At 37.2% G+C, this 21,938-nt stretch overlaps 6 protein-coding genes across 6 annotated transcripts; 1 reads left to right on the top strand and 5 right to left on the bottom strand.

Annotated features, from left to right (window-relative positions):
* Nucleotides 1–233: 233 nt before the first annotated feature.
* CBG04098 lies at nt 234–1,301 on the bottom strand (the record flags this gene model as incomplete). Its single annotated transcript, XM_002639451.1, has 5 exons — nt 234–389; nt 620–737; nt 784–855; nt 900–1,111; nt 1,155–1,301. 5 exons carry the CDS (start codon nt 1,299–1,301, stop codon nt 234–236), a joined length of 705 nt encoding a protein of 234 aa, XP_002639497.1.
* Nucleotides 1,302–2,243: 942 nt separating this feature from the next.
* CBG04099 lies at nt 2,244–3,351 on the bottom strand (the record flags this gene model as incomplete). The annotated part of the gene is made up of 5 exons (XM_045243230.1): nt 2,244–2,336; nt 2,393–2,501; nt 2,549–2,678; nt 2,727–2,796; nt 3,169–3,351. 5 exons carry the CDS (start codon nt 3,349–3,351, stop codon nt 2,244–2,246), a joined length of 585 nt encoding a protein of 194 aa, XP_045092585.1.
* A 282-nt stretch (nt 3,352–3,633) lies between these two features.
* Nucleotides 3,634–10,458, bottom strand: Cbr-itx-1 (the record flags this gene model as incomplete). Its single annotated transcript, XM_002639453.1, has 29 exons — nt 3,634–3,817; nt 3,863–4,074; nt 4,201–4,253; nt 4,299–4,382; nt 4,434–4,529; nt 4,573–4,854; nt 4,911–5,212; nt 5,259–5,598; nt 5,647–5,799; nt 5,845–5,998; nt 6,044–6,229; nt 6,276–6,660; nt 6,708–6,851; nt 6,895–7,073; nt 7,121–7,164; nt 7,219–7,368; nt 7,582–7,780; nt 7,828–7,924; nt 7,966–8,089; nt 8,136–8,276; nt 8,321–8,420; nt 8,469–8,555; nt 8,602–8,827; nt 8,874–9,141; nt 9,188–9,263; nt 9,356–9,648; nt 9,695–9,791; nt 9,839–9,945; nt 10,317–10,458. 29 exons carry the CDS (start codon nt 10,456–10,458, stop codon nt 3,634–3,636), a joined length of 4,905 nt encoding a protein of 1,634 aa, XP_002639499.1.
* A 2,469-nt stretch (nt 10,459–12,927) lies between these two features.
* On the bottom strand, nt 12,928–14,262 carry CBG04101 (the record flags this gene model as incomplete). The annotated part of the gene is made up of 6 exons (XM_002639454.2): nt 12,928–13,068; nt 13,116–13,253; nt 13,294–13,452; nt 13,499–13,661; nt 13,707–14,141; nt 14,195–14,262. The coding sequence occupies 6 exons, from the start codon at nt 14,260–14,262 to the stop codon at nt 12,928–12,930; spliced, it is 1,104 nt and encodes a 367-aa protein (XP_002639500.2).
* Nucleotides 14,263–15,187: 925 nt separating this feature from the next.
* CBG04102 lies at nt 15,188–16,744 on the top strand (the record flags this gene model as incomplete). The annotated part of the gene is made up of 8 exons (XM_002639455.2): nt 15,188–15,366; nt 15,409–15,590; nt 15,644–15,914; nt 15,960–16,116; nt 16,166–16,330; nt 16,371–16,508; nt 16,558–16,608; nt 16,655–16,744. The coding sequence occupies 8 exons, from the start codon at nt 15,188–15,190 to the stop codon at nt 16,742–16,744; spliced, it is 1,233 nt and encodes a 410-aa protein (XP_002639501.2).
* Nucleotides 16,745–17,234: 490 nt separating this feature from the next.
* CBG04103 lies at nt 17,235–21,529 on the bottom strand (the record flags this gene model as incomplete). The annotated part of the gene is made up of 9 exons (XM_045243243.1): nt 17,235–17,524; nt 20,105–20,210; nt 20,255–20,491; nt 20,580–20,693; nt 20,740–20,909; nt 20,956–21,080; nt 21,125–21,230; nt 21,277–21,383; nt 21,429–21,529. The coding sequence occupies 9 exons, from the start codon at nt 21,527–21,529 to the stop codon at nt 17,235–17,237; spliced, it is 1,356 nt and encodes a 451-aa protein (XP_045092586.1).
* Between the last annotated feature and the right edge of the window lie 409 nt (nt 21,530–21,938).

Here is a 21,938-nt window from a genome sequence, read left to right on the forward strand (position 1 = left end):
CGGAATCGGTGGAGTGTCAAAATTAGGAGGTTTTGCACTGAGTCTGCAAACACGCAGCTGACAGTTTTATTATTCAGACATATCAAAAAATTTCAAAAATTAATAGGTTACGGTAGTTGGCGTTGTCTAACCTTCAGCCCGGGCGACAGCTCCGATTTATTTATGTCCCAGAAGAATATTATACTACATATTGGGACAAGAATAAACCCGTTAATTGAACCGTTTTTCGAAAGTTATGCCGGTGGAGCAAATCGAATATTCAAATCCTGATCATTGTCATGTCCAAGGTTTGCTCCAATGTACAATGGATCGTATCCTGGCATTCCAACAACAACACCCATTCCATTTCCCTCTTTATCATGGATCTTGGCTGATGAAGATAGTTGCCCCTATAATATGTTAATCATGCGAATACCGTAAAACCTGTAATAGAAGGGGTTCTAACTTATCAAAGATACTAAAAAATGGTCAGCTGATGAATAGTTTTTTCATAATCTCCCAAAAATTTTATCAGTTGACACATTTTCTATATCTTGCATAGGAGGCAAAAAAGTTAGCTCAAACTTAACAGTGTGGGGCCCTTCTATTACAGGTTTTACGGTTCCAAGGGATATCTTACCAATTCCATAAGTTGTTCATGAAGCGGCATTCTTTCTCTTCGAAGCGTTTCACTTTTCGCTCGATGATATTTCAGAAGCTGTCGTTCACATTCAAACTCACTTCCTGTTAGACATATCCTGAAATTAAGCAGATGTTAACAGCGACTGTGACAGTTTCACTAACATTTTTGCTCTATGTAGCACACTTTCTGGTGATTCCTCATGTGCTCGAGTGTCGATTCCTTTTTCGAAAACTCTAGAAGACAGTATTAGCTAAAAGAAGCTCTTCTGAAAACTCACTTTTGATTCACAAAATGTAGATTAATAGGGTCCATATTTGGAATTGGCAGATAGATTCCATTGATTTCTTTTCGATTATTCACAAAAAGTCCATCTGTGTCTAGAAGACGTGTTTCATCTGGAAGTCCGAAACTTGCTCCAGCTGACATTTCGTTTTCAGAATAATGGTAAAAAGCCTTGGGAACGGTTAGCTTCTCTCCATCAACCGGAATCTAGAATAAAACGGATTTTGATATATTCAAAATTTCAACACACTTGTAAATATGGACGAGCTCCATAGTTTTGTCCACTCTCAATGGTTCCGAAGGAAAATTTCAGATTATCGTCGTCTTCTTTCATCCGATTCACAATTCCGGCATAAGTAAAAACAACGGAAAGTGAGAAAAATAAAAGAGAACGCATTAGCGGCTAATGGGAAAAGCCAATTTGATGATGAAAGAGAGAGGAAGATATCGAAGATAATGGGTGTGATAGGATAACAATGAAAACGAAATCACCGTTTGACATTTGATCCACAGGAAAATGAGAAAGGAGACAGGTTCAGATTAAACCTGTTCTTTTTCTTTCTTTCCTTTAACTGGAAGTTCGTTTTAAAGAGATGCTAAATTTGAATCGGAGAAAAGGTAGAAAGCTAATAAAAACACCATAATGAATAATCAGAAAGATCAAAGTTGAAGGTTCAAAAAGCACGTAAAAGCAAATTAGGATTACATCAGGAATATTCTGAATTTCAGATTCTCCGAAACAAATTTCAGGTGGCTACGAGGGATGCTCAGAATTCCGAAATTTTCGAAAATTATGACCATTGCCAATTTTCGGAATGAAATTCCGACCGGAATATGTCCGAAGCTTTTTTTTGGAATCAGAGCTTTTCGGACTACGAAAAGTTTCCTTGTGGGTCTCGGGCGGAATAATTGATAATATTTTTTTTTGAGTTTTTGAAATAGGTTTGCTAATTTTCCAATTTCTCGCATGTTTGTGATGGGAAAATTGGCCTTTAATTTGAATCTTGAAAATCGGAGAATTCCGAAATTTCGAAACTTTGAAAATCGAAAATTTTGAAATTCAAAACCCCATGTTTCCTTGGAGTCAATGTATCCTAAGAACTAAATGTACTATTGGATCCTGGGCCTGAAAATCGGGAAATTTCGAAAATTTCAAAATTGGAATGTTCAATAATCCCAAAATTTTGTAACTCGGAATTTTCGACATTCTTAAAAAACTCCGAATAAGTCATTCCAAACGTCTTTGAGAACTACAGCGAACTAGCTTCTAGATAAGCTTTGTAATTGCTTAAAAGAGAAATCGGTCACAACACTTTATTGTTTTTCATTTCAATTCAGTTCACTTTGCTATCCATTTAACAGTGACAAGTCCTCCAGTTGGCTTGGTGACCTGCTTAAACAATTCGGCGACCTTCTTCTCGTCCCCAGTCAACTGAAAGTTTTCCAAATTTAAAATATATAGCATATATTTTCAGTTTCATATCTTACCACTGTATTCACAATAACCATTTTGCCCTCTTTCGGTGCCGATTTTCGATGGGTTACAGCGACATCAATCGTTTTTCCTGGTTCCAAAACTCCGAAGACTGGATTCACTCTGTATTTAAATAGATTTTAAAATAGTATTGCCTATTTATAACTCACTGGAATGCAACATTATCTGACAACTTGAGCTTGAACATGACTTTCTTGTCATGAATATTTTTCAGTGTCACTTTCGATTGAGCAGATTGGTCCGCTCTGAAAATAAGTGGACCTGGTGGATCAGCAGAAACTATAAAATGTTATTTTAAATCATCTAGTGTCTATTCCACCAACTTACTGTGTGGTTTTTCAGGCCCTCCCTGATTTCCATCGGATGCTTTGTCTTCTTTCTTTTCTTCTGGTTTCTTCTCATCAGGCTTCTTCTCCTCCTCCTTCTTTTCTTCCTTCTTTTCTTCTTTCTTTTCTTCTGTTTTCTTCTCATCAGGCTTCTTCTCCTCCTCCTTCTTTTCTTCCTTCTTTTCTTCTTTCTTTTCCTTTTTTTTGTCCTCTTTCTTCTCTTCTTCTTTCTTTTCTTCATCCTTTTCTTCATCTTTTTTATCATCCACTTTGCTCACATCCTTTTTCATTTCACTTCGTTTTTCATCGTTTTTCTCATTTTCATCCTCTTTTTCTTTTTCCTTTTTCTCTTCCTCATCCTTCTTTTCCTCATCTTTCTTCTCACTTTTCTTTGATTTATCCTCTTTTTTCTCATCCTTCATTTCACTTTTCGGTTTATCCACATTCGATTTTGCCGATTTTTTACTTTTATCCGCCTTATTGTCAGGAACAACTAGCGGCTTTGCTGTTTCCGTTGATTTTCCTGGTGGTTTCTTTTGGTTTTTCTTTTTCTTTCCTCCGCATACCGTAATCCAAAAACATGAGATGATTAGGAATCCGCATAAAAGAAGCGTGTCAAATGCCATTTTTGTGAAACGTAGTGTTCAAAAATGTGTTAATAGCAAGTCGTTGCATCGTTGCATAGTCGTTTTTTTGAATCACATAAGCTAACTGAAGTTCACGCTTATTATGTAAATGATCTAGTTAAAATTTAAAAGTTTCATCATGAAGTTGATATGAAAAAAATGAGAAAAGTGAAAAGGGATCTAATAAATTATTACAAAGAAAACAAATTAATAAAGAATAAAAAGTTATACACGTTATCTGTGGAGGTGATGGGGAGAAGGATGGGCACAGAAGGGAGGGATCTAGACAGAGCTGACTTGAGAATTAGTTGCCATTCTGGGAGGTGGAGTAGGAGAAGTTGCAGGTACTGCATAAGGAGGTCTCCGAGGTGGAGAGTACAATGGACTGTCTTTCGGAGCAGTTGGATCACCAGTACGGAATGATGAAACTCTTTGCGGAAGATGATTCACTTGAGTTGGACGGGAGCTGCAAGTTTTCGATAAGTCACCATCTTTCAATAAAAAAACCTACACAATTTCCATTCCATCTTCCTCACGAATCTCATCATCAATATGTCGGATTGTATCGTTGTCACTGTCCTCCATTCCATTTTGCATTGTTGCTTCACTCAAATCATCGCCAACTCCATCGTCGTCATCATTGTCATACAGTTGTTCCTGAGCAGTGAAATATCCGGAGATGCCGGACGAAGTGATGCTGGTGGCGCGCGCATGGTGTTCGTCCTGATGGAAAAGCGCAAACTACATACACGCGTCACCAAGATTAATAATTCTAGAACCTCGGCTAGGTTTTACCTAATCAAAGTTCAACTAATGTACTGTTCTAACAACTATTTCCCGAAATCTTACCTTATTGAAATCAAAGTTCGGCGTCGGAAGATCATACTTGCTCTTGGTTGGCGCTGAAATCATAGAATAGAAACCCGAATTATATTATGTTAACTTACGAGGTGGAGTTAGTTCTGGTTGTCTATGATGAGTTGGACTTCTATTCAAAGGAATATCTTCCTCCCGTAGATATCCGTCATCCCCTGTAAAATTAGTATCAAATGGCTTCACTTACTCGAAAATCCAAAACTCACTTGCATGAATCTTCTCTCGACAACATTTCATAAAAATGCAGAAGATAATTAGGAAGATAACGAAGAGAACGAAAATGATGGAAATGACCCACATCACTGAAATTACATATTTTCCTTGGGAATATTCTAGTCCACTCACATGATCCACTATCCTCCTCAGTCCAATCGTTGTTATCTCCAGAACCAATGTCAGATTCAATTTCACCGTGATAGATGAATCTTTTGAAATCGGTTTCCCAAACTGGAAACTTGACACGATTCTGGTAGACAGGAAGAGCATTCGGAACTTCGAATTCGGCGCATCCACCCAATATAACTTTATCGGATTGAATTAATTTATTCAGGTGATGAGATGGGGTGGCGAAATATGATATTGGTTTGAAGGTGAGAGCGGATCCGCGTTGGTAGTCGATTATAAAATCTGAAAATAGTATCTTTTGGATCCTAGATGATTCCTAATTACTAGAAAATGCTTACTAGAAATACATCCTTCAAAACCGTATTTATTGTATCCTTCAGTCTCTGAAAACTGATCTCCAATCTTGACAATCGAAGCACTGAACATGTCAATATTTCTTTCAAAATCTCGGTATTCAAAATCTTGTCTCAAAGAATCGACCATAACTGCGGTAGCACTCGCTCGATTAGTTTGAACTACTACGAAATGACGATATCCATCCAAGAAATCTCCAACGAAATTCAGAACATCGGACTTTCCATTCTCGTAAGAGATAGCAACGTTGATGGTTCGATTTGGATTGATTTCAATTTCGAGCTTCCTGAAAATTATTACTAGCGAGGTGTCTCTTTTTATCGTACAATTACATTTTGTCCTTAAAGGTAACTGATGCCAAGACTGCTTTGTCATTTAGCTCCTGAACGTTTCCAGAAGAAAATGCGAATTTTAAGAGTTGTGGAATTTTCGCATTTCTCTCTACAAATATTCTCATCATTTCTTTAGAGATGTCAAACTCGATGAATCCATTCTTTTCCAAATGAACGCCTTCATCCAATGAGCACGTCGCTCCAGAGTAACTAGTTCTTGAGCAATCACAAGTGGTTTTCACAGCTGATGGATCTGTATTTGTCCATGCAACAGAACAATGACCTCCGTTTGCACAGGATATTGATGAACATCCAACATCGCATCCTATTTTCACTTGAACTGAAAATTAGGATAAGATTCATTTTTGTAATCAATCCTAGCACTTACCAGGCCCATATGCTTCATACATTTCACTTGTTTCCAAATTTTCCGTTTTTTCTCTCATGTCAACTAACTTCCGATCTACTTGAAGTCCTCGAAGACATCCATAGAACCGTGGAATTGGAGATTCGTATGTTGGAGCTAGAATGAAGGAACCATCTGCAATGAATCGATTGTGAGCTCACAGGAAGTTTTGGGATTTACCATTAGTTTTTGCTCCAACATCGACATTTCCAACAAATGTAAAAGTGTAAGTATCTGGATTGACTGGAGCAGCAAGACCGACTGGCATTCGAATGATTTCAGAATTATAAACACCGAGAAGACGATTGATTGGGAGTTGAGAAAGAACGCGACTCTGGATTATCATGTGTTAAAAAAAATACTAGTTATTGAAACTCACAGTTCTAATAGTGCATGCAGCATCTTCGACTTGAAGTTGAGATGATTTAGAATCATGACTTACTGCAACTTGAATCCATTTCATATCTCCATATTCAGTTCCACGTTGAGCACGGACTGTACATTGAGAGACAATATTCAGGTTATTCAGGGTTAGAGTGACATTCACTTCTTCAGAAAGATGAATCTTAAAACTTCAAAGTTAGAGAAATTCATCTGAAATCAAAACTCACCTGTAGGAAATTGTTATTCTGATCATGAGCAAAAAACAACAAGGCATGAGTTCTATCAGTTCTAAAGCTGAAGTAAATCGGAGCAGTCAACACATTATTCAAATCATCGAATTTCAAGAATCCACCATGGAATGAGACTGATGAGTTTGAATTAATGTCGATTTCACAATTCAATCCGGAGTGCACATCTGGGAATGCACATCTACAGTAAGGCATTCCTGTGACGAAATTCTCGAAACATTTTGCTCCATTTTGACAGAAATCTGGAGTACATCGAGTATCGCAAGTTTCCGAAATTCCTTTCTTTTCGGATTTCTGTACAATTTCGTAAAGATCCAAAGATTCATCATTGATAAGAACGTTTCGAATGCACCCAATGAGTCCACTGAAGCTTTTAAAAGCTATTTCGTATAGCGATTTCTGGAAACTCACTTATTCTCTTCTCCCAAAACAACACTTCCTTCGAGAACAGCATTATCTCCAATCTTCATCAAAACATGGGCGGCATCTACAGTAATCCTGATCTCTCCATCTGCCAATTCAATAAGAACGTGATGCCAATTACTGTCGTTAAGCCTAAAAACAAGCTACACGAAAATTCTTTCCAAGCTTGACCTACTTATTTTGTGACTCAATAATTTTAACAGCTTCAAAATTGTTGATTTGTACAGTATGCCCATCGACAAGTGATACAGCAATGATTCTCTCGCCATAGTTTCCACGAATAGCTACCAATGTTGCAGGTGTATCAGAAGTTCGAAATTGGAAATCCACAGATTCTCCAGTCCAATCAGAAACCTAAAAAATAATAATTCAAATTGGATACAATTGAAAGATAAACTAACCGTCAGCTCTGTTCTTTCTGTGAATCGAATAGGTTTTTCGTTTTCTAAAATTGTTTTTTTTAAATTTAATTAACGAAAGATTTTAATCAGAAACTCACCGTATCCTGAACATTTGACATCTGAAATCGACATTTCTGCACGAACATCCGCTTCATCAAAAAGTGTCACGATCTCGGAAATTCCAGCTTGTCTTCCTGTCACGTCTCCGATGTCATCAGCGATTCCTCCAGAGTCACAATTGCATTTCTCTGAAAATGTCATCAGTTATTGGACTTAATGAAACCCCGATCACCGCAAAACTCAAATAAAAGAAAGCACAAGAACACCAAAACAGAACTATATTCTTACGATTTTCGACGCTCATCTCTTCTCTATTTTTACCAAAATGTCCAAATCGTGTGTAAACACCTTAACTTATGATGTCTAATAATTTTTTGATCTGAATGTTTCAGAATCTTTACCTCCAGATTGACATCCATTATCCAGACACGGGCAAGCGTTTTCAAGAATTCCAATTTGTCGTATTTTCTCAGTTGAATTCGAGACACTTTTGAACCATGTTTTACCCTCTTTGAATTTCAATGGAGCTTTGTTGCATCGATAATTGATATTTTGAGAACAGACTCCAGAGTTCTTGATGTATTTCGCAAGTTGCCAGGTCTGAATTGTTATTTTTTCTAAATGAAGTGTTGTGTTTAAAATCTTACATTGAAATCTCTATAACTCAGAACAAACATCGAATGATTCTGAAAAGCGACATCTCGAACAATAGTAGCTGGAGCCATGTCATGTGGGATTTGGGTTCTAAATTCGAAAATCATTTTTTAAATTTAAAATAGACTCACTGTCCATCAATACACTGAGTCACCGAAGGGTCCAATTTTCGATTTCCATCAACATCCACCCAAGTTGGACCATTTGGAAGCTTCAAAAAATCATGAGCTTCTGCACAAGAACGAGGAAGTGTCGCTGAAAATTCGATGCTTTTTTCATTGATCTTAATTTGAAAACTCACTGAATTGACAGAACTTCCCAATGTAGCCATCTCTACAGAAACAAGTGAATTTCGTATCGCTTTCTTTTTTGCATCCAGCCCCATTTTGACACATGTAGGCGTTGGCCTTCTCGCAACTAGATGCATCAAGTGGACGGGGTTCTGTAAAATAAAGAAAGTAATTGAACCTAGAGAGGTCTTCTTACTTTTTTTATTTCCTGGAACTGGGAATAGATTGGCAGTGTTTGGGTCCATTCCAGCAGCTTCTTCTTGATTAACATCATTCTCAGGATCTTCTTTAATCATCTTCAAAAACTCAAAAGTTGATTTGAGAATCCAAATTCAATAACTCACGACAACAGGATCGGCTGAGAATAGTTTTGGTCCTTGGAACTCGGAAAGATCTTCATTAATGCATGGTTTGATTTCCTTTCCAATTACCTAGATAGATAAAGTAAGTAATTTAAAACCTCGCGAATCAACTTACTCTAGTATCATTCATATTTGACATCAAGTCAATAATATCGAGATGATCCGCATACACATTCTTGACGCACGCAGTAACTCCCACTTCAGAGACATCAGTTGGAATCGGAGCACCGAATTGAAGAGTTGTGAAATCGACAGTCTTGTTGAACTGACGACGGGTGACTTGACCATCCACAAACATATTGAATACGCCATCTCCCAAACGGACAATTATGCTATGGAACCTAAAGTAAAGAGATTTGTTGAAATAGACTATAGGTCGAAACCCACATAGAATGATCCTCTCTCAATTCGAAATCCATGACATTCTCACTTCCAAGCATTACTTTCCCTTTAACTCCGACTACATAAATCTTAAAAAGCTCATTTTCTGTCGTCTCTCCATAAACCAGAATTCCTTCTTTTGAATCTGCATCGGAGAATCTGAAGTCCATCGCGATTCTATGGATTCCCTGATCTGGTTTCCATGGAGTATAGCGGAGATACGCAGATGCTTCTTCGTTTTCATCATTGTTTCGGAGCTGGATTGTAGAGACAGCTGAAAATCAGAAGGGTTTTTTCTACAAGATTCAATAACCACTGACGTTGTCTGCAGTTCGGTCCAGTCATCTCGGTTCCGTAACAATCGCATGTGGGAACTTCCAAAACCATACATCTTCCCTGGAATTTAAAAAGGATTATTCTCTACTATCACACCGCCATTGGCCAATATAAGACTCCCATATTTAGATACACAAATGTTTTAAACTAACCGTATTACAATCCTTGGTTGTACACTGATCTGCATCCGGACACGATTCAATATCCTGGTAAGCAATAGGAGTTCCATGAGCAACTGGTTCATTATTTCCAACAGAAACAGCAACAAGAGAAACACATCCAATCATTGATTGACTTCCTCCCCCAATCGTAACAACCACTTCAGTATTGGAAATATGAATTGGCTGGTTGATTTCACAGTTCAAATCATTTCCAGATGCTAATTTGAACCATAAGTTTTTCGCGGTGCTGTTTAAGCCTACTGCAAGATTGTGTTCATGGACATCTGAAAAAACACAACGTTCATTGACAGACGAGAACTAGTCACTTACTGATAGGTATGTTTTCCAGGGGCTTATTGAGAATATTTCTATGTTTGTCATTGAAAAGATCTATCTTAAGGTTGCCTTCGGATACCCCAACCGTCAACTGAAATAAAAAATCTTTGTGAAATTGATAAAGCGTTTGAAAAACACCAATGCTTCTAACGACCCATTTGGATGAATGAATCTGACACTGTAGAGTTGGCCAATGTGACTTGAAGCTTGGAACTTGGCAGCAAGGATTAACTGATCATCGATTTCTAAAAATCACCATTATCGTTTTTTTCAGGACTTCGGAAGTTTTTATTTTCACTGATGCTTCAAAACAGTCCCGCCCATATCCTAGTGAAACAGTGTCATGTAATACAGGTCTGCATGACCTTTGGATACTTTCTATAGAGTTATAACTTCGTTTTCATCTCAAGACGTTTTCAAAATATTGATGATGCATTGGTGAGAGAAAGAAAAGTTGTCCATTCATCTCGAACAAACATTCACACATTTTATATTTGCCCAAATACGACGACATTCGTTTAAATACTCTTCTCTTCTTCTTCCTCTTCTTTGCACCTTACCGACCCTTCTTATTATCAGTTTAGAAGTAAACAAAATAATTTTTGGTCATCCATACCTTTCAATTTCCAGCTTTCCGAAGTGAAATTCACATATGAGCTCGGATATTTCAGAAAGATTCGATCGTGAGTTGGAACTTCTGCAGTCTGCGCACTAACTGTCAAAAAGACAGATAGTGGCAATAGCAGCAGTTGCCACATTGTCAGAGGAGAACCTAAAAAGAAGAAAAAAAGTTCGATTGTTCGAAAGTTTTCTTTTTCAGAATGTGAGAAATGCATGTATCATGTTTACTGCAGGAAAAGAGGTTGAAATCGAAAAAAGAAATTAAAAAGTGTGGGTGAGGAGGAAACGATGGAAGAAGTAAAAAGGTTATGATAAGGAGAGAATGTTGGCGGGAGAACAACGAGAAGATATGGAAATTTCGAAATCTGAACATTCTTGGAAACTCTCTCGCAAATAAAAGTTAATGAATGTCAAATTACTGTAACATGATGAGGACATTTTGTGATAGATGAGAGAAACGATATGTTAATGCATTTTTTGAAGAGATAGATAGTTTTAATTTTTCTGTTGAACCATGACCAAGTGTATACTGTTGGTCTATAAGATACAGGGTAGTGCAAATTTTAAATAAGCATATCTTTATACATAATTAGTTTGGAAGCACGAAAGTTTGAAGAAATATAATTTTAGGGATGATTCAAGTCTACTGAAATTTTCAAAACGATTCCGTAAGTCTAGGTATTGTTATGATTGTCTTAAGATGAACGCCGTGGTGATTTTCATGAGATGAAGCAACTTTGACAAGCGATAACTCAGCGCAAAGTTGATCTAATAATTTGAAATTTGGCCAGTTTAGTGATGGATTATTTGAATTATTGTGCACTAAATGTAAGCTCAGTACAACGGTTTCACTCAAGTATGCTGCTAAAAATTTTAGTCCAGAGAATTATGCGCCACCCTGCAAGAACATCTACTACATTATTAAATTTAGAACGAAGAGATTGTTCTCCTCCAAATGGTATGTAATTCGAAACTACTTTTTATGAGCAGACTTTATAAATATGATAATCAATAAGAGTATCTCTATCTAAATTTCATCTAATTACCGAATAATTCGACAAGGGAAAAATAAGGTAGTTAATGAAAATTACAACTTATGGACGTTACTACTTTACAGAACAATTTTGAAACACAGGGAAGCATTCTTTCAGAAGAATAAAAATCGGTCGAAGATGAGTTCTAGAATAGGGACGGAAATGAAATAGTTCGAAGTGCGTGGAATGGTCAAAATGAGTCAGAATCGTGTGTGTGCCGAATAAAGAAAAAGAAGAGCTGAGGAAGAAAAGAAGAGAAAAGAGTCAGTGATAAAAACTTGTAGAAGAGTAAGAAAATATCATGATTCCGGAGAGAGGAATATGGAAAGAGGGCGACAAAGAGAGAGAGAGAAGGAGAAGCGTACAGACCTATCTCTATATATGCTTGTGTGCATTATCATCACCTAACCTGAACTGATAAGAAATTGATACTCTTTTTCACTGCACCCTCTCCATTTCCCATTATCTTTCTGTGTTACTCTTTAAATTCAAATGTATGAAGGTGTAGGTAGCAAACTGTTCACAACTCTTCCTTTTTTCTCTCTTCCTCTGTCTTTTTTCCTTATTTTGGTTTGTTTGTTTTCTTATTCTCATTCATCCAATTGGCTGACTGGCTGATTCATTCAAAAGTAAATCGAAAGGTGATATGGTTAAAAAGAGAAATGGGAAGCTTGGAGGTCAGGTTTTAGGTTAGGATAGGTTGGCAAAGAGGATGTTCTGGAAAGAAAATGTTGTTTGTTTATTGAAATACAGCAAAAATATGGAAAAAAGGACGTTATATAAATTCAGGGACCATAAATATGCTTCTGAAAGTTCTATTCTGTACTTTTGGGTCCAGGAGTTAGAGCCTTCGAATTGAGTTACATGGGTTTTAAACTTCTCTTGGATGAATAAAAGATCAAGTGCAGGTGCGACATAATGCGTTCTTCTACCATGGATACGTCTAGTAAATGCGCTGTTTTCCGTTCATGGATTTTTTTTTCAAGTGGATTCAAGTCACAATTGCCGATGTTCGGAGGGGAATCTGTAATGCAGAATACTCAAAAAATATATATTGAAAACATTATTGAATTATTTATTTGTTATAAAAAGAACTCAATAGAAACATTCTCTGGAGAGTCATGAATTGTTTTGATTTACTTTTATGTCCAGGTTCATAATCTCCAATGATTTTCTTTACATTCGAAAAACTTTTCGAAAAACCGTTCAAAATTTTTGAAAATCAGTTCGAACGAAATTTCGAGTTTTTTTGATAGGTGTCGAAAATCACCCACTCTGGTTTCATGCGAGAAATAGAGTGACCTAGCTTTCTCCACAAGGCTTTTCCAGGCTTTATTATGACATTTTAACATGGTGGTCTATCTTTTGCTAGTTCTGTTTTCTAGGCCATTTACGGTTTGAACGTTAATAAAACATTTACGGTTTGAACGTTAATGGTTTTCGAAATTAGTCGTTTCGAAAATCACACACTGGTGAAGAAAAAGTCTAGCTTTTTGCAGCATCTGTTAACATCTGCAGTTCCATAAAAATGTACAGAAAAGAAAAGAAATTCATTCTAATATTTATTCAGGTTTAATCCTCGCCCAAAGCAGGAAGATATTTAATGAATCTTGTCGCCTCATTTGATGCAGCAAACGCTCTTTTGACTTGCATTGCCAACGATGGTCTCATGAATTCCCGTCGTCGTGTCAATCGATCTTTCAATGGATGACTCTGAAAATTCAGACTTAGGTCTTTTCCAAAAAGATGATTCGAAGTACTCCATAGACAAAGTTTCTCACAAAATCGTGAAAGTGGTAGAAGTTTATAGTAGCCACACAACAGTTTTGAACATTTGAAAACTGCGCGTCTTCAGCCACGATCAACAGATTGACCACATACATGAAGTCTTCGCGATTCTAAACTTTTCCTTTTAAGTTCAAACTGCTGGAATCTCACCTTGACAAGTTCTTCATAACAATGTTTTTCGAGCGAATTCTTCAGTATTTTATGCTCAAATGCTTTCCACTGTGTAGCCAATGTCATGGTTTCGGCAGCAAGTTTGGGTGTCAATTCTTTTGGTTTTTTGTATCTTCCAGTAACTAAATATGTCAGACACTGAAAAATGGAAAGATTCTTTGATTTAGTTATGAACTATTGTTACAATATCAATGCTTTCTAATGAATCAGCCACTCCAACTGTGTATTCGATTGTCTGCTCTTTCAAATGTTGACGGAAGAATGAAGAAGCAAGACAGATGATTTCCTTGTTTGTCATCAGATACTGACTTCCATCGGAAGTCTGCAGTTTCAGATCATGACGGCTTCTGGAAACATAAACTAGTTTATTCTCGCATCTTATAACCACCCACCTGTTTGTGAGAGCATCGAAGTAGTATTCCCGTTTATCTGAAACATTCGGCGCTCCTTCTCCAACCAAATACTTGAAATCTACGAATTCATAATTTTTGAATTCCATTCTGGTTTCCAAGTGCATTGTGTGCTCTTTTTTCTGATTAGCAGCGATCAGAGTAGACAAAGATCTCTCAAAAGAAGTATTCGCTTCAGTGGAATACGATTTATGATCGATTCTTCCCCTTCTTGGATGGGAAAGTGTAGTTCCGTCGATGAAATATTTCAATGATTTGAAATTATTTCCTTCTGAATCCAGCACATTTAATTTGAAACTGATACTGTGAACTGGTGGATAAAGATCTCGAGCTCCTGTTCCATTCAAACTGATTACGTACGAGGAATCGCGAAAATTGGGAATACGACCACCGAATTGTTTATGCAGCTGCAGGTCCCTGGAAACCAAAAACTTGAATTGCTGGTTTTATCAAAAAAGGAGTGAACCAACCAATCTAGAATGGTACTCTCGAAAACAGTTGAAAATGATCCTTTGGCTCTCAAATCTCTGGGTCCCATTTTAAAATCAAGAACATGATTGAAAGTGACTATGTTATCTGCTTCTTGATATTCTGGAAAACCTCAACTTCGAATGGTTTTTGAACCCTTAAATCTCACTTTGCTCCATATGGATTGCCTTCATTTTGAAAACTTCTTCGGTTTAGTCTACTGTTAAGAAATAAATACACTTATGAGGTTTGTGGCGGTAACTCTTGATTTTTGCAATTTTTGGCTTCGTGGCACTCTCCTTTTGCTTTTACATAAATAAAACAGCCGTTTTGTACACATCGCCAAAAGCTTCAACCTGAAACAAAGCATGATGAACTACAAATCAATGCTTCCCGGCAAATAATCTAGAGGGTCAAAACAGACTACGGGGTACGTAATCCTCAGTTCACGATCATACCTGAAAAATTCGAATTCTGTCACTGGTACTTTTGGACATGTTGATTACAGCACTAAAGTCATTTTTCCCCTGTCACCCTGTACAAAACATTTATGAGTTCTGAAATTGATTTCAGCACTAATATGCTGTTTTTGAAGCACATTTTTGAAGGGGTCTCCGAAATCTAGAATTAGCGCTCCCCCTCCCTAAAAAAATGGCTTAAAATAACAAGTTAGTGTACCTCCTATTACAGGTTTTAGTGTACATTCATGAGACACTCAACCATTTTCCAACTCAGTGAATCGTAAGACTGTGAGAAATTAATTCATTACATTTACAAATTTCATTTACTCTGGAAAGTCATACCATCGATTCTAACTGAATGGAAAACCCACCATTTGGGGCAACAGGTACTTCGAAACTATGTGACATTTCTAATGACACTACGCGACATTTTATTATTCCTTTATACTTTTACGCATTCAAAAAATATCCACAAAAAAATTCCTAAATATTTTAGATTTTCATTGTCATCTTACTATTGTAAAAGCTGAAACCATGATTGGAACCGGTAGCTCACTTGAACAACTTTTTTGGCTACTCAAATTTTTAGGAGCTTCTGAAAATGCATCCGATACTATAACATTTTCGCACTCTTTTCGAATGAAAACCACCGAAGCCAAACATATGATGCCTCGACAGTTTGCCACAGTTTACAAGACTTCATTAATTAATTGGTTGGTTTTTTCTATTTTTTATGGCACAGTTCACTATTTCAGGCATATACAAATCTCGGAGTCCGGAGGAGGGGGACTTCCTGCAATATTCCGAAATATTGTTGACCCACAATCTAGGGATACAGTCCATCAAATCACTCTGCATCCCGCTGGACAAAGAGAAAACCATCCACCGGTTTTGTCAGTTGAATTCAGAATTCGAGTTATCGACTTGTCAGGAAAAGGTAATTTGTTGGGGTTCCACCCAACTGACTCAATCTGATACCCCCCTCTGCAGATATCATCACTCCAATTCGCTTCGTTCATCCACCTGGATTCCCAGCTCGGTCTGTGTTTAGCGCTGGATACTGTACTCCGGAACACGGACCAGTGAAAGATTGGTTGGGTACTGTAATTGGACACAAACATTTCGAAAACTATTTCTTCGAAATTCAAACTTTCGTTATTTTTGATGTGAACGTTTTTTCGAACATGAAGTATTTGAATCGATCTTTTGGGAAACCGATGCCACTGGATCTTAATTTCAGATATAACTTGTTGACGAACAAGTAAGTTTGAAAGAAAATCTTTACTAATCCAACGAAACATTTCAGAAATTCTCATGATTTCCATTTGACAACCAGCACCCGATTGAGTTTTCCATGCAACAAAGAAGCATTATTCGTAGCTTCACCTTACTTTCGAAAACAGTTAACAGATGATATGATCTCGTTTCCCTTGGCAGTAGAATTTCTGGAGACTATCGAAGTGGTCAGTTTGATTTTTATAAATCTTAAGATTTCGATTATTTCAATTTTAGGTTATTACCTGGTTGTTCACAGAAACGTATCATCCACCTTTCGAAATGACTCCAGAACTGGCTCGTGAAATCGTTACTTTGGCCGAAATGATTCTGCCCCGTGGACCCAATCAACGACAATTATTTGGGTCAATTGAAAGACACTGCTTCGAAGAACTGATCAAGGTTAGGGTCAGATAGAAGAAACTGACGAAATGATTTTCAGCATCACGAAGACATGATGTACGTAAAACATATGATGTTGGTTGCTCATAATCACAAGCTCGGAAGTCTTCTAGAAGCTTGTCATGCAACAATTATCACTTATCATCTCGCTGATTTTTATAGAGATATGCAGCAAAATGTAATAGACTTTGTTCTGAAAAAAAGTCTTTTAACTCTAATTTTTTCAGCCTTCTCCTGCATTCACCCAACAACTTGGTCTAAATCGCGCGAGTGCATTGGTAGTTATTTTTCTGCTAAACGATTGCTTAAATAATTGTGTTCCAGGGTCGTCTCAATGAGAACTACACGAGAAGTCTTTATGTGAAATGCTACACCATAAAAACTCCGACAACACAAACTTCTCAGTCGCTCTAATCATCTGAATAAAGTCTTTCTCTTTTTTCCTTTTTCGCGTTTCCTCTTCTTCTTTCCCCGCGACTCCGCCTACTGCACACAAAACATAGTGGAAGGCGGAACCCGGGAGGTGTCGGCTGCTGCCAGGATACACCTCTCCTCACTACTTCCAAGCAACAACTCTGGTTCCTCTGCATTTGACCGTGAAAATCTTTCGCCTTTTACTAAAGATTTCCGTGCAAAGGAGCAAATACTGAGTATTACTATCAATTTTTGGAGCCTCCTCGAAAGAGCGAGGCAAAGATAAAACCTAATCAATTGGCGAAAAACGGAAGAAATTAAATAAAAATATTGCCTGACTCTACGGTAGGAAATGTTGAAATTGTAGCTCAAGGTTATCTTTTTTTCAATATTCTCCCTAAAAGTTGTCAGATAAATGCATTGAAAGCTTGTTATTTAAATAAATAAAAATTTCAAAGAGGCAGTTGTAAATTATATATATATATATTTATTACAGTTTACTTTCTCCTCTAGGAGGTAAAATTAGTTCCAATCTTTGCCAATCCTCAATGTGTTTTGTTTTTCCTAATGCTCGTTGGAAGAATTTGATGGAATTAGCCCATGTTTTTTCCTGGGATTTTGCATGCAGAAGAACTTCTCCGCCGTAACCACAATAGAATCCTTGATACTTTGCATAAACTAATTCGTGATGTGGAAAATAAGGGGGTTCCATGATATGTCCTCCATTCACCATCTCAACCTGAAAGACGAATTTTTTTTGATTCTGGATGAACTCTAGAACTATTAGGTTGGCAGGAAAGTAACTATCCATTTTTTATTAGTAAATAACACAAACACAAGAATAGTCCAGAATTAGCAATATGCACCGTCGTGATCCACAACATGTTGGCAATGTTCAGGTAACTTATGGGCACCATCCTTCCAAAAGCCAGCTAATGGCAAGTCAAAGTATCCCTCCAGTCCATTTTTTCAGACATCAATTGTGTTAAAGTCCTTAAGCTCGAGATGACGTCGTATACTTTTGAATAACCAATGATCTGATAGAGCTGAATCAAGTCTTTAACGGGGGTAAAGGAGAACCGTCCAGCCAAAGCGTCTCAGGTACGGCGTGACTTTCCGTGAACATGAGGGTTTTTTCATTTTTTACCTGCAGTCAAGTCAGACCTAAGCAGCTTCAGTGGGACCGTTCTCCCTCATCTACTTATAGCCCGACTGAGCTCTATCAGATTATTGAATATTCGGAGAGATACAACCTCATCTAGAGAATACGAAAACTTGCACCATTTATGTGAAAAACAGGAAAAAATGAATACTTTGATTCGTGGCTAGCTGGCTTTTGAAGGTATTGTATCCACAAGTTATCTGAACATTGCCAACGTGTCGTGTACCACGACGGTGTATACTGCTAATCTTGGATTAATCATGCTTTTGTATTATTCACAAATAAAACAAGGGACAGTTACTTTCCTGCCAACCTAATATAAAATGGAAAAGTGATCTTTTAATAATGCGATTATTTTTGTCTACTCCTAACTTCTTTGATTCTCAACTTTTTTGTTCCAATTTCGTCATATTATTATCAACTTGATTTCCTTATCACCAGTGTGTCTTTTCGAAAAAAAATTTCTCGAGAAATGCCTTTTTCGAGAAATTTTCGAGGAATTTTCGAAAAAAATTTTCGAAAAAAAATTTTCGAAAAAAATTCGTCGGGGAATTCCTCGAAAATTTTTTTTCGAGAAATTCCTCGAAAAAAATTCCTCGAGAAAAATTTCTCGAGAAACGACCTTTTCGTCATAACTGGCTTCAGAAGAGGAATTTCTCGAAAAATTCCTCGAAGAATTCCTCGAGAAATTTCGAAGAATTCCTCATCCATCATAACTCGGTTCATTTTCACGCTAGAGAGTTCATGAAATCCACTTCAGCACATAAAGTAGGCGGGTTTTAAAATGATTATTTTGACAAAAGTATATCAAAAATCAATAGAAAAATTTTGAGGTTTTCGGTCTCTGGATCGGCGCCCATTCGGCGGGTCGGGCCGGGCCGGGAAAATTTTTCGGTTCTTTATTAGTCCGAAATCAATGCACGTTGCGGCCGAGAAAACAACGGTGGGCGGAGCTTAGCTCCCACAGAGAGAACCTTACTGTATTTTTAAAATTATTGCACGCGCCTTTAATACAGGACCTCAACATTTATCGAATTTTCTCAAATTTCTTTAATTTTTCGCTTGTTTCTGTCTAATTTTGTGTAATTCTTATAAATCTTTAATTTATTTTTCTTATAAAATAGAAAAAAACAGCCAAATAGGGCCCAAAATAAAAAACGTCCGAGGTACGGTATTTAAAGGCGCATGCATCAATTTGTTTTTTCTCTGTGCGACCGACGATGCGATTTTGTCGGACGAGAGTAATATGACAAGGGGGGGGGGCATGAGAATAGGGGGGCCCAAGTCAAAAAGGGGGTGCATAGGTAAAAATGTGGACTAAGTTAAGCTTTACCAATTTTTTCTAGTTTTTCGAATGTTTCTATAAAAATTTCGTACTTTGCGCTTGTTTCCACAAAAATTCGTCACTTCAAAACATTTCAGTTTAGGCCGGTTTTTTGTATGAACAACACTATTTTTTTCCATTGTAACTGTGTAATTTGAAGTTATTCAGATAGTTTCAGATTTTTCCATGCTTAATCATAAAACAAATATACAACCAATATGCAAGAAATGACATAAACTGCAAATTTTAAAAAAATTATGAAAAGTGTTCAAAGCTCCAAATTTTAAAGGAAACGGTCACAAAACTAGAAAAAATTGGTAAATCTTAACTTAGTCCACATTTTTACCTATGGGCCCCCTTTTTCTCACCCCCCCCCCTTGTCATAAAGAGCCAATTTTTCTCCAGCCCGGGCCCGGGCCGCAGCCAGGGTCTACCCGGGCTGGGCCGGGATTTAGCAAGTATGGTTTTTCTGCTCCAAAAAATAACTTTTTCTGTGTTAGTTTTCTTGCTCGGCAACCGATACCATTGGATTCCTCTTATTATTTTACGTATAATACGCCTAGCTGCCGAGCTAGCTTTTCAAAATTAAGCCGTGTAAGAACCTCCAAAAAATCTGCCGAGGTGGCTTCCACCCCAGGACACCAAGTAACCCATATGTGTCGCCTACTTTATGAGCTGAAGTGGATTTCATTGTGTTAAGCTTGAATAGAGCGTTCGAATGTTGGTGAGATAAACTCTCTAGCGTGAAAATGAACCGAGTTATGATGGATGAGGAATTCTTCGAAATTCCTCGAAAATTTCTCGAAGTCGTGTCGAAAGGACACACTGCTTATCACCAACTGTCAATTGACATATTTCAAGCAATTTGGGTTACTGTATTTTTGTACTCTTACCTCCACATCGTGCCCAGTTTCCTTAAGCCGTCTTTGTCGATAGAGAGTCGCGTGAACGGATGGTTGACATAAATCATCAACTGATCCCTGAAACATATGATTAGCACAGTGATCCTAGAAAAATCACTTACAAGAACTCTTATTTTCACATCTGTCGGAATTCTTGACCACGGAATTTCGGTTTCTGGTGTCAATTTTTCGGTCATAATTTGAAAGTTTCTATGGGAACACATGACTCCATTTATGAATTGACAGTGTTCCAAAGTGACTTGTCCATGAGAAAGATGAGGAATTGGTTCTCCGTTTTCTTGCATGTACAGATAATCGGAGACTACTTGTGGACCGTTGATCGAGACGACTGCTTTTATCTGAAAAAAGAGAAAAAATTTAGTTCTGAAATTCAGTTCAAGAGTGATAAGATGTTTCTTGAACTCTCTCTCTACATCAATTTCTAACCTTATCACCATGTCTTGTTGCCAGTAGATCAACAATTGTAGCACCAAAAGAGACTCCTTGTATTCCAATTACATTCAATGTGTACGGAAGATTGGCTAGGTACTCGATCGGCTTCTGAAACATCAGTTCTGAAAATTTTGATTTTTGACGAATAACTCACAGAAAAGTATTCCATATTGACTTCTTCCATTTTGTTCGGCAAGTATTTGTATTGGAAAAAAGCAACACAAAGGACAACAAAGCCTTCAGATGCCAACATTGCTCCTTTATGTTCATGAATCCCTCCACCGGTTCCTGATAAATCTAGAACCGCAGGAAATGGTCCGTCTCCTACAAAATCATGTTTTAAAAACCAGCTGGACAAATTATTGAGCACCTGGTGGTTTGAAAAGTGTTGCGCAGAATCCATCATCTTCCATTTCGATTCTTTCCAGTTTCGGATGCATCCAATGCTTTTTAATGTATGTCTCATCAATCAATGTGCCTACCGAATTGAACAATCTGTGAAATTTGAACTTTAATAAAAATTGAGAAAAAAGAGTTACTGTAAATGATAATAAAATGGAATTGGAGGGGTACATCGAAGGTATCCCCCATATGCAAAATCTTCACATGGCTTCATTCCAAGAAACAATCCCATCGGATCAGCATCTGAAAACGTTTGTTTCACTTTTGTGACAGATTTTTGGTCACTGACCATGATAGGATCCTCTCAATGGACTCGCACATTTCAAATCAATTCTTCCAGCAGGATCCGATTTGAAAGTAGCTTCTGATCTATGAGTACCATAGTCATGCTTCAGCCTAAAGCACGGAATCGTAATACTTATTTATTCTGAGGATGCTTACGTCATTCTGAATGTATAAATTTGATTTGGGGTCAATCCTAGAGCTTGAATCTCGACTAGCTCATTTTGCATTGAATCCGGTTTATCCACGTGGATACTCATGTCTGAAACTATCTGGTCTGAAATAGATGGAAAGGAAAAAAAAGGGAGAAACAGAAACTATTAATGAGTGAGAAATGAGTACAATTTATTCAATTTTATCAGTTATCAATCACAAGATTTTTCGACGAGCGGGCGGAAAAAAGGGGGTTTATTCTTATCAAAACCCGATTTATTCTCTTTTTTTTCCTTCAAAGTACCAAAAATGAACTTTTTGTTCAAAAAAGAAAGAGTTTTCAGATTTATGAAACCAAAATCTATGAAAGAGAAATAGTAGCCGTTTCCAAAGGTCCCACAGCGAGAACTACCGTAACCTAAAATGATTTCAATTTTCCGGATTTCTTGTCTCCATTTTCGTTTTCCCTCAATTTTTTGTTGCAATAATTTTTTATATTCCGACTTATTTTGGAGA

The sequence above is a fragment of the Caenorhabditis briggsae genome (assembly GCF_000004555.2).
Source record: "Caenorhabditis briggsae complete genome, chrI, whole genome shotgun sequence".
Taxonomy (NCBI): Eukaryota; Metazoa; Nematoda; class Chromadorea; order Rhabditida; family Rhabditidae; genus Caenorhabditis; species Caenorhabditis briggsae.